The sequence below is a fragment of the Erythrolamprus reginae genome, chromosome 2 (genome assembly GCF_031021105.1).
Source record: "Erythrolamprus reginae isolate rEryReg1 chromosome 2, rEryReg1.hap1, whole genome shotgun sequence".
NCBI lineage: Eukaryota > Metazoa > Chordata > Lepidosauria > Squamata > Dipsadidae > Erythrolamprus > Erythrolamprus reginae.
In genome coordinates this window covers 185,556,359-185,569,037 of record NC_091951.1, presented here as the reverse complement: position 1 = coordinate 185,569,037, position 12,679 = coordinate 185,556,359, and the positions used below count along the sequence as shown (strand labels likewise).

Sequence of the window (12,679 nt, the reverse complement as noted above, 5' to 3'; positions counted from 1 at the left end):
TTTTTTTTTCTGCTAAAAAGTATTTCAATGATCATATACATTTAGAACCAAGGCATGATGGCATTGGGGTACCTAATAAAGGTAAAGAGACCTAATGGGGGAGGGGAAGAAAAAAAGCAAAAACAAAAATTAATCAATCAGTTCTGGGCCATCCCCATTTCCCAAGTATTCACTCTAGGCATCACCAGGCTGACCTATACAGCAAGCAGACCTTATTCCACACACACAATATTCCTGGGAGACAGAAATGGTATCTGAAAGCTATACGTGGCAGCCGAGTCCCCATTCTTCTGTCACTTCTGTAATGAAAGGCATCTCTTGGATCTTGAGAGGCCACGCGTTTATACAAGATTGGACAGATCCTCAGAATCCATTGCCACTGATGTTGATCGACTGGAGATCAGCCACTTGCATGACATTGATGCCACTGCTTGCAAGGCGTGCGATGCCTTCTGGGCAGAGGGCTTCCATGGCCACCATATTGGTTGCGATGAGGGCCGAAGGTGCTGCCCCACCGGTGCTCTCGACAGAAGCATTCGCATCAATAGCGACGGCGGAGACGTCCATAGCCATGTTGTTAGGCGCGCCACCTGCCTTCTTGTTTTGGTGGGTCTTGATGTGCTTAGAAAGGTGATCGCTCCTCATGAAGCGCTTGGGGCACTCGGGACAGGCAAATTTTTTCTCTCCTGAAAGTAGAAAACAAATCATGAAGCCACTCATTTCATTCTTAAAACCTAGCAGTCCACAGCAGTCTTCCCATCAGCAACCGCGCCCTATTTTTAGACAATCAGCAAAAAGTGTATCAAGACAGCCAGAGTTGGCTTTCATTCATGCTCTTCTAAACTTCACTTTTAAGCTTACTGAAATGAGCATGTGCAGGATCCTAACAGCAGAAAATACTCACCAAGGGTAAACTCAATGATACCTATTCTAGCTCTATTATTTTCTCAGAGTTGGACAACACTTATTATTTTTAGAGACTTATTTATATCAAGAGAAGCTTTTATCTACATAAGCCTCTTTTTAAGATCTTTAGGGTGATCTACATATCATCATCATCATCATCACATCCTCAGCAGCTGCAAGAAAATTGCACAGGCCAACTAAAAACTGAGGCACAGCTACGTGGTCCAGATGCTTCATTGGAACCTGTGCCACAACTACCACCTACCAGTGGTAAAGAACTGGTGGGATCATAAAGCTGAGAAAGTAGTTGAAAACACGGTTGTGGGAAAAAAGTGGGTGTGGGTCATTGATGTCACCATACCAGGTGACAGTCGAATTGATAAAAAACAACAAGAAAAATGTCGCCCATGTCAGGATTTTAAAATCGAACTACGACAACTCTGGCATAAACCAGTACAGGTGGTCCTAGTAGTAATCAGCACAGTGGGTGCTGTGCCAAAAGACGTCAGCCAGTATTTGAAAACAATAAACATTGACAAAATCACGATCTGTCAGTTGCAAAAGGCCACCGTACTTGGATCTGCACACATCATACGAAAATACATCACGCAATCCTAGACACTTGGGAAGTGTTTGACTTGTGATATTGTGATACGAAATCCAGCATATATACCTCGCTTGCTGTGTATTACTGGTTTTTTTGCAAATAAAATAACAACAATGTCCAATGTGGGAGCCTATTGTGTTGTGTTTTCATTTTGGAGTAGATTTCCTCAGACATCAGTCTTATGCCATCCAAATATACCAGTCATATGCTTATAATCCCTTGCTTTTCCCCATTCTATGAAAGTATTCCTGATTACTTATTTGTACCCTATTACAATCATTGTTGAACCTCATGATTCTTGACAAATTTATATTTTCTTTTATGTAGACTGAGAGCATATGCACCAAGACAAATTCCTTGTGTGTCCAATCACACTTGGCCAATAAAAATTTCTTTCCATTCTATATTCTATTCTATTCTCACATATCTTAGCCAATTGTGTTATATTGCTTACTTTCTATTTAGCACTTTTAAATTTGACGTTTTGTATTAATTTACAATTATAGTGAGTTGTTTTTGAGTAACACAAATACATTCCGGAAACGTTATTTTCAAAGCGCTTTACGTTTCCACATCCCCACTGAATTTTTATAGCAATGTTATTTCATTGTTAAACCTTCGAAGACAGGGAGGTATTTGTTCCAAAATACCACCACAATTCTTTAAAGCAGCAATGCTGTTTATAATAGCTGTAACTATATACAGTGGTACCTCATCTTACGAACGCCTCTTCTAACGAACTTTTCAAGATACGAACCCGGTGTTTAAGATTTTTTTGCCTCTTCTTCCGAACTATTTTCACCTTACGAACCCAAGCCGCTGCTACTGGGATGAAGGGGTTTCTTTTTTTCCCTTTTTTTTTGAAGAATGAAAAGGGAGGGGCAGCTTGGAGGGGGAAAGAATGCATTTTAAAAACTAGGAGAACAGCATGCTTGCAGGCACTGAAAGAGTGTCTTTTGAAGAAAGAAAAGGGAGGGGCGCCCCCTTGCCTTTCTTCCTTCCCACTCACCCTTTAGCCTAGCCTTGCTTTTCCACTCGCCCCCTTTAGCTGCTCCTCCCTGCCCTCTGTTCGCCTCCCTTCTAAAGTTTGGGATTTTCCTGAAGGATTTGCACGCATTATTTGCTTTTACGTTGATTGAGGTACCACTGTACAAGTCTTGACATTATACCCATGATATAAAAACTACAGAGTGTTAGGGAGCACTTTTACATGCAGTAAACCAGGAAGTGATGTGCCATATGCTTTACTTAAATCTTCAAATTTATTCTGAATTACTAAGAGGTCGCCTGACTTATATGGCTGTGTTAACAAAGAAGAACCCAATACAAAACTCTTTTGAAACCTCTCCTTTACCTCAAGCTACACACAGCACTTGTTGCTCCTTGCACTTACCAGTGTGTGTTCGCTTGTGTCGTTGCAGCTCATCACTGCGTGTGAAACGCTTGCCACAATACGTCCATGAGCAAACAAATGGCCGTTCACCAGTATGCCATCGAAGGTGAGCTCGCAGATGAGATGTCTTCCCATACACCTTCCCACAGCCTGGGATGTGGCAGATGTGCTGCTTCTTTTTGCCAGGGTCCCCGGAGCCTCTGGAAACGGTGACATGTGTAAACATTAATCAGATAAATTGGGTTTTTTTTTAACCATTTGTTTTGCCCTATGGCAAAATTAAAGAAGAGCTACTGCTGCATAGAAATTATCCATCATCTTCTTGGGGGGTTGCCCTGAATACTAGAATTGAAGACATAGTCTTTCACTAAAATCTAGTATAAAATCTAATCACACACTCTCCAATAATATAATAGGGGCAAACTAGGTGGAGATTACTTTTTAATTAAGTGACCAAAACCATCCCAAATATTTCCAAATCTTTTGTACACTTTGTGAAGATACACTGGATTTTAAATCACACATTATTGTTTCCACACTGTTTTTTCTCCCACAATTTGAAAACGTCTGTGCATTATGTATCCGAACAGCAGCTGCTTGTCGGGGGTGTCTGGTGGCTTGAGCGCTCTGCCAGCAAAAACAGGCTCAGAAGCTCCATTTTCAGCTGTGACAGTCTCCTGCCACCCTCTACTGGCAAAAACGGAACCAGCTGCCTGGCTTCCTGCTGCCCTCTGCCAGTGAAAATGGAGCTTGGGGGGCTGTGTGTGGGCCATCCCGAGCTCTGTTTTTTTTGGCAGAGGAACTATGGGCTGGTCCTTCGCTGTTTTCAAGGCGTCCCCACAAGCCAGATCTAAACACCCCACAGGCTGGATCCAGCCTTCAGCCCTTGACACTCCTGCACTAAAGCAAGAATCTATGATAATCCCTTCTTTTATTTATTGACCTTTACATCAGAATCCACTCAAAATTTACAGCTGGTTTTCCTTACACAAGCTTACCTGCCATCGTTGTCTTTGCAATAAGGGCAAGTACAGGCTTCTCTGCGCATTCTTCGGGCTTGCTGCGGCTGGGCATCTGGACTGGCATCCCCTTCTTCCAGAGGGGTTCCATCATCAGCCAGCCCATCTCCAGCAGTACCATGGATGCTAAGGTGGGTATTATGATCACCTTTAAAAGAAAATGGTTTTTTTACCATCTCAAAAGCCAAAAGATTATCTTTCACAATGATATTTCAGCATGTATATAATTTCACTACCTGAAAGTCAAAATAAGAATTAATATATCCAAATATGTCAAATATTATCATTGTACAGACCTTATTTTAAATGTTGTTCCCAATTTTCCTTTCACTTCCTTTCTATCTTTTTTTCCTAGTTTGTTTTACATATTAACTTTTAAAATAATGTCTTAAAATTCTCTGGATGACACACTTACAAGCAGACAAAGGAAAAGAACATGGCCTTATTTGGGGGTAAATGCTTGTGTATAATTGTTTTAATTAAATTATTCTCAGTGTCTAGTGTCATGTATGAAATTAGGATTCTTGACATATTGACATATGATGCCATCATCAGCCTTGTGCATATCTCATTTTTGCCTTTGCACTTCAAATTTTCGAGTAACCATGATTCAAGGTAATGATAATACATAAAATGATAAAAACTCAGCCTAAACACTGAAGAAGCTACTTGGATTAAGCTGTTCTGTTTAAGAAAAATAACAAATCTTCTGTTCGGGTCACATACGACCCGGACCGAAAACTCTTCATTTGCAGTGCTTATGTTTGGTCTTTTTGAAAGCTTTTTTCACTTGGAAAGTAGTCTGAACATTTCTGCACACAATGATATGAAAATTGAAATGAAAAAAGTAAATCTTATTGGTTTATTTTGCGGATATAATGCACGCCCCCCCTGTTTTTGTGAAATTTTTTTCAATTTATGGATAGTTTTGCTTGCAAAATGCATTCTATTTTACTAAAGTTGCTATGGGATTGGTAGCTTGAACATTTCTGAACATAATGATATGAAAATTGAACTGGAAAAATTGATGCATATTGGTTTATTTTGTTGATGAAATGCACGCCCCCCCCCCCCCCGTTTTTTTAAAATAGTCTTCACTTTATGGATAGTTTTGCTAGCAAAATACATTCTATTTTACTAAAGTTGGTGTGGGATTGGTAGCTTGAACATTTCTGAACATAATGATATGAAAATTGAACTGGAAAAATTGATGCATATTGGTTTATTTTGCACATAAAGTATGCCTCAATTATTTCAATTTATATAAAAATTATGCTGTTAATTTCAAACTTACATACTTTTTTTTAGTAAAATGGATTTGTTTCATAAAATTAGTTCTCTGGCTACAATGTGGTTGATTTTCAAAAGGATATTCCAAATATTTCTAGACAAATATGTATAAACAGTGACAATAATGGCACACAGCAAGGCCGAGGGGGGGGTGGCCCTTTTGTGGCAAAAATAAACCAATAAGAACCATTTTTTTCAGTTCATTTATATTTTTCTTATATTCAGAAATGTTCAATTTAGTATATCAAACCTCTTGGGGGAAAATTCCTTAGGGATTTGTAGCCTTAAAAAATAGAAATTGACACGAAATTAAAAAAGGATGGGGGGAGGGGCTTTTTGATCAAAATAAAAATATAAGTCTCAATTTTTCCAGTTCAATTTTCATATCATTATGTTCATAAATGTTCAAACTAGTTTTCCAGTTGAAAAAGTTTTCAAAAAGATCAAATTCAAGTACCTAAAAAAATTATTTTTGGTCCGGTCACATACGAACAGAAACAGATTCAAAGTTATGATTTTTTTTTGCCCAGAAAACAATTAGCCACCACCCCAAAAATATTTTTGATGATCAGCATTGTTAAATTGAGTAAATGAATGCCTAAGATTTTAAAGAATATTTCGGATTTGGAGCATAAAAAAATAAAAAGTGAAAATGGTTGCAAGCAGCCAAGGGGGGGGGGAGGCCTTATTTCTGATGTTAAAAAACCAATAAGAATCATTTTTTTCAGTTCCTTTATATTTTTTCTTATATTCAGAAATGTTCAAGCTACCAATCTCACACCAACTTTAGTAAAATAGAATGCATTTTGCAAGCAAAACTATCCATAAATTGAAAAAAATTTCACAAAAACGGGGGGGCGTGCATTATATCCGCAAAATAAACCAATAAGATTTACTTTTTTCATTTCAATTTTCATATCATTGTGTGCAGAAATGTTCAGACTACTTTCCAAGTGAAAAAAGCTTTCAAAAAGACCAAACATAAGCACTTCAAATGAAGAGTTTTCGGTCCGGGTCGTATGTGACCCGAACATAAGATTTGTAACTTTTTTTGCCCAGCAAAAACTAAGCCCCCCACCCCCCCAAAAAAATTCTCATAGAGAGAACCCCTGAAATGATAAATAGTCATGAAATTTCAAGTTTCAGATATGCAGGGAAAAATTTTTACAGGGACTCAAACTTGGCTTCGGGTCACATACGACCCGAACAGAACAGCAGGGTTAAAAAGTGAAATGTTTCAAACCAAAAAGAAGTCCAATTGCCATGACTCAAATTCCAGACTACTCTGTGTAAAATTTGAGAAAGGGAAATAGGCTCTGTTCAACTCTGTTGAAACAAGGAACTTACTTATTCATCAAATTTAGAACCACACAGCTTACTGTCCAAGTGAATCTAGGCAGTTTACAGAAACTAAGTTCATAAATCATGCTTTGAAACTGGCCTATTCACAAACCAAACAACTTTTAAATTAACGACACTTCCTCAGACTTGAATGGTATTATGAACTAAAATTAATATTCCAACACTTCTTACAACTAGATACAATGGAGATTTCTACAATCCTAATAGTACAGAGCAGGTGGGGTATAACCAAGGAGTAGAATTTCTTCTTTGGCTTCCAGGGGAAGTGGGGGAGCATTTGGGTCCTTTTTAGTATTTTGGAGTGTTTAGGGGTAAATTGAGTGGCTTAGTAATTGGATATACTTAATCTGCTCTTAAAATGATTGAATTACTTTCCACCTTAGAATAGAATAGGAACATAATAGAATAAAAGAGTTGGAAGGGACCTAAGAGATCTTCTAGTCCAATCCCCTGCTTAGGCAGGAAAGGCTACACCAATTCAGACAAATGATTATCCAATATCTTAAAAACTTTTGAAACATGGCTCTCTAAATGACAGAAGCTGATATCTTTATTACAAAATCTGCATGCAACAGAGAAAAACATCCATTTATTAATAATATGAAATTTATTAAAACTTTTACACATTGTTGAATGTTTGATTACTGCTGTGAGTTTCTGAATTTTTCTGTTATATATTCATGCATGCATGCATGTCATATTGCTGAAGTTTCGTTTGGAATTTGCAAAATGCTGGACTTTAAAAAATCATTTTTAAAGTATCTGTTTAGCTGGAAATGATTGCAGCAAAAACCAAGAAAGCTCATCTGCAGGACAGAGAATAATGCAGCAATACTTCTCCTAAGAAAGAGATCCAGAGGATATTTTGGAGCCTGCTAGCTGGCTAATTACGGTGATTTCAAAGAAGATATAAGCTTGGGAAATCATCTATTAACTTCTACACCACATTCTCTCTTCTTCCATCCTTAAAACTAATATCCATTTAAAAAACCTTAGAAATTATAGCTCAGTGCTAGTGAATTTTCCACTGCAAGATAGAAAACACACTTCTTAAAGGGAGGTGAGCTCAGGAGGAATGGCAAGCTCAGAAGCTTATCAATTTGCCTTCCCATTTTATTGGCCTAGGCCAGGGTCGGCAATCTGCAGCTGTAGAGCCGCATGTGGCTCTTTTATCCCTCTGCTGTGGCTCCGTCGTTCAAAATATGCATCACAACCGCCAATGTGTAACACATGTGATATATTGAGCTTTTCAACCCATCTATTTTTTAAAATTCAAAATATTTTTTTGTTGCTTGCAGAAATAAAAATGTGTTTTCTCCATTGCAGGTCATTGATTTCATAAATCCAACATACTCTAGTTCAGTGGTTCTCAACCTTTTTTTGGCCATGCCCCACCTAAGCATCTTTAAAATCCTGAGGCCTCTCCCCCACATGACATATAATTCTTATTATTCAAAAAATGAACTACTCACACGGAGGAAGCCTAAAATGCCCTTAACTAGGTTTAAACAAGGTTCCAATTGCCCCTCTGTGGGGTGTGGGCCCTATGTTGGGAACCAGGGCTCTAGTTTCTTAATACATAGCATAAGGTTAAAAAAATGATAGGGAAGGTTTGCCTATTTGCCGATGACTCTAAAGTGTGCAATAGGGTTGATATTCCTGGAGGGGTCTGTAATATGGTAAATGATTTAGCGTTACTAGATAAATGGTCAAAGCAATGGAAACTGCAGTTTAATGTTTCCAAATGTAAAATAATGCACTTGGGGAAAAGGAATCCTAAATCTGAGTATTGCATTGGCAGTTTTGTGTTAGCAAAAACTTCAGAAGAGAAGGATTTAGGGGTAGTGATTTCTGACAGTCTCAAAATGGGTGAGCAGTGTGGTCGGGCGGTAGGAAAGGCAAGTAGGATGCTTGGCTGCATAGCTAGAGGTATAACAAGTGGGAAGAGGGAGATTGTGATCCCCTTATATAGAGCGCTGGTGAGACCACATTTGGAGTACTGTGTTCAGTTCTGGAGACCTCACCTACAAAAAGATATTGACAAAATTGAACGGGTCCAAAGACGGGCTACAAGAATGGTGGAAGGTCTGAAGTATAAAACGTATCAGGAAAGACTTAATGAACTCAATCTGTATAGTCTGGAAGACAGAAGGAAAAGGGGAGACATGATCGAAACATTTAAATATGTTAAAGGGTTAAATAGGGTTCAGAAGGGAAGTGTTTTTAACAGGAAAGTGAACACAAGAACAAGGGGACACAATCTGAAGTTAGTTGGGGGAAAGATCAAAGGCAACATGAGAAAGTATTATTTTACTGAAAGAGTAGTAGATCCTTGGAACAAACTTCCAGCAGACGTGGTTGGTAAATCCACAGTAACCGAATTTAAACATGCCTGGGATAAACATATATCCATTGTAAGATAAAATACAGGAAATAGTAAAAGGGCAGACTAGATGGACCATGGGGTCTTTTTCTGCCGTCAGTCTTCTATGTTTCTATATATATATAGTATTATCTTTAGATGTCGAAAGGGTTTTGTGGCTCCCAATGTTTTCTTTCCTGTGGTAAATGGGTCCAAATGGCTCTTTCCATGTTTGACTTCCTGACCCCTGGCCTAAGCTCAGGCTGTCATCTAATGGCTTTTTCTTTAACTCCCACCTGACACTATCCAAATTAGTTTATTTTCCTACACGTTTCATTGTTTGGTTACTTTCTTGCATAGAGAAGAAAAACCTGGCACATACTGTTACAGATGTAAAACTCAGCAGGCCAAGTAATCTGGGTTTGTTTTTTTGAGGAAATTAGCACATGCCAAATAAATTTCAATTGAGCCAAGGCTTATGAACTGTTTTCAAGAGTGCTTCATAGCTCTGGCAATGTGGTTTCTGTTTAAAAGAAAACATTGTCCTTAAAGCCAATGCTGCCATGAAGATTGCAATACATACTCCAAGCATGCCAGAGCTCCAAGTACAAGATAAGTACAGAATATTCTTTAACAAGTGAGGGATTCACAGGTGTGTTGGTGACAAGGAACTATAGACTGTATTCCCTCTAATTCTTGATCCCACATAACTGTTCTTCTAAAGCCTTTTATATGACAATGTCACACATAATTTAGTTGGAGTAATATCCACACAGGAAAGGCTAACCTATGGTGATGCTTTTTGCAAAAGTGATAGCCAAGGTATGATTTAAGTGAATGACTCTACTGGTACTTTCAATTGATGCTTTTTGTTGCCATACTAATCCAGCATTTAGTATGACAGGAAAACTCCAAATCACTCCCTTCCTCTGGTATTCATATACAGGTAGTCCCCGGGTTACGTCGTCCCTGAACGTTCAGCAGGTTTCGACGGCTGTTGGTTTCTTGAAGAAGCCTCCCCCCTGCCGGGTAAATTGGAATATTCGTGAAAATTGGAATATTCTGACTTACACCAAACTCGGCTTACAACGGGCTGTCAGAATGGATCCCCATCGTAAGTCGGGGACTACCTGTATATATACCATATACCAAATATTCTGGTAACACGTACAAGTACTAAAATGTGACTGGACACATGCTCCTGGCCACGTTCCTACATGCCAACTGATTGATATAATCACAAATAAAAATAAATATTTCCCCCCCTCCCCATAAAAGTGAATGGGGCAAACAGGGACAATCCAAAGAAAATAATTCTTCCCAACTCTGTAGATTTAAATACACTTTCTTCACTTTCTCTTGTGAAATAAAGTGTATGGGGTTAACTGTGAAAATCTTCCAGAACATTTCCAAAGAGTTTGAAATAAAATCTTTAAAATCTTTACAGTCAAAGAGAGAAGGAACATACAGTATCTGCGCTCCCCATCTCTTCCTAAAGGGGAATTTAAGACAAATCAAAAGCTTATCCTATTGTAAAGAAATAATTTTTGCTTCACTGCAGCTAACTACTAAACTTTGCCTCCTTGATAACAACCATGAACTTTGCGTTAACAATTTAAATAAGGAAGTCCTGATGTTAAACAAGCACTAGTACTATAAAATTCAAACATGCATGAATTGTAAAGTATATAAACTTTCAACTTTTATTCTAGTGATTCAGATCTCCACAGAAAGCTTCAGTTTTAAACCAAACTTATAAAAAGCAAGACAGATTCTGATATTTTGTGCCCGATTCACAGAAATCATTTTTTTGTTTCATGTTTTTTAGATCAAATAATAGGAATAAAATCCTAGCAACTGTCCTATTTACTGATTTAAGATGCTAAGGTTTCACCTTTCTGGCCTCTTAATTTTAATAAAGACAAAAAGAGACCAAATGTAAACCCAAACTAAAGATGCAATTATGGTCTAAAGAAAGGGAAATATTACTGAAGTTCCAAACATCCAAAATGCTTAATCTTGATTCTAAACAAGCCAATCATTCCCCAAGAAACCAAACGTAACCAAAAGGAATAGTCTACTTCACACAGGGATATCATACAACTTTAATCACCTTCACGTGTGATGGAGATAAGATTCTGATATGGCCCCAAATCAGTCTCCAAATGAATTTCATTTCTTTCCCAAAATAGTAGGAAACAAAATGGAAATAATAGAAACATAGAAACATAATGTGATAGACTGGATTACAGTGATCCCCCGATTATCGCGAGGGTTCCGTTCCAAGACCCCTCGCGATAATCGATTTTTCGGGATGTAGTGGTGCGGAAGTAAAAACACCATCTGCGCATGCGCGCCCCTTTTTCCATGGCCGCGCATGCGCAGATGGTGTTTTTACTTCCGCACCTGGGAAGACCCAGCAGCTGAGGAGCCGCCTGCCTGCCCGCCCGCCGCTTTTCTTGTCCGGCCGCCGCTTGGCCGCCGCTTGTCCGGCCGCCGCTTGGCCGCCGTTCTGGGAGTTGAAGACCCAGGGAAGGTTCCTTCGGCCGCCCACCAGCTGATCTGCTCGGCAACGCAGTAGCAGCGAGGAGCCGAAGATGGGGTTTCCCTGTTGCCCACGCAAAGGGGAAACCCCATCTTCGGCTCCTCGCTGCTACTGCGCTGCCGAGCAGATCAGCTGGTGGGCGGCCGAAGGAACCTTCCCTGGGTGCCGCCCGCCGCTCGAGAGCAAGAGGGGGAGAGATAGAGAAAGAGAGAGAAGGAAAGAAAGAGATGAGAGAGGGAGGAAGGAAGAGAGTGTGAGAGAGGAAGAAGCAAGATAGAGAAAGAGAGAGAGAGAAAAAGATGAGAAAGGAAGGGAGTGACGTCATCGGGTGGAAAAATCGCGATATAGCGTTTCGCAAAGATCGAGATCGCGAAACTCGGGGGATCACTGTATATTACTTTAAATGGGAAGTTCAGCAATCTACATTTCTGAATGTTCATTATGTTTAAGGAAAGCTAGAAAACAACAGACTGATGTGATGAAGTACACCATGCTTTTTATTTACTGCTGGTTTCAGTCAACCGATCAAGAAACTAAATCTTAACCAGGTTTACTGAGTGGACCTGAATGGCTAGGAGGCCCTCTGCACAGCTCTATCTTGTGTCCCAGTTATGCCTTTCCTAGATTAGAAGGCGTTGCTCACTATCATTATGCTTTGGTCATCTCTTCTTGTTTGAACTACAGCAACGCACTCCCACCATTGGCCATCCACCAAGACTGCCGAAAAACTTCAGCTGATCCAGAAGGCAAAACTTTGGGCAATTAGGGACTCTGCTTGATTGTTCTGCATAAACTGCGACTTCTGCATAAGCTGCACTGGTTTGCTCGCAGATGTATTATCGCATCCTCTGAAGCTTCTCAATGAAACAAAATGTTAAAAAGTTATATAATATTTATGTAGCTACTTACCAAGCACATCCCATTTCTATTAAGCTAAAAAAGAAATATCTTTACAATTCCCCAAGGCACGTCACAACGTTTGAGCACCTGCTAGGAAACTGAAAGTTGAAAAATATGACATGCCAGGCTAAAAAGGCACAGCATTAACCCAAAGAGTCAGAAGGCAAAACAAACACTTCAGGCAGCTTTGGAAGATAATAAGCTTGAGCAGGTGGGCTCCAATTCAGATAATGAGAAGGTAAGATTCTGACAGGGCACCTAGCCCACTGGAGCAAAGGTAAACAGCACACCTGCC

At 39.3% G+C, this 12,679-nt stretch overlaps 1 protein-coding gene across 4 annotated transcripts in view; it reads right to left on the bottom strand.

The window, feature by feature from the left end:
• Nucleotides 1-12,679, bottom strand: part of SP1 (Sp1 transcription factor) — a 28,925-nt gene continuing 16,246 nt past the window's right edge. For all 4 annotated transcript variants that reach the window (XM_070740749.1, XM_070740750.1, XM_070740752.1 and 1 more), the window contains exons 4-6: nt 3,905-4,073; nt 2,907-3,106; nt 1-686 (exon numbers count right to left, since the gene is read on the bottom strand). In XM_070740749.1, coding sequence (XP_070596850.1) covers nt 364-686; nt 2,907-3,106; nt 3,905-4,073 — 692 coding nt within the window. In that variant the 3' untranslated portion in view covers nt 1-363. The remainder of the gene's footprint in view (nt 687-2,906; nt 3,107-3,904; nt 4,074-12,679) is intronic.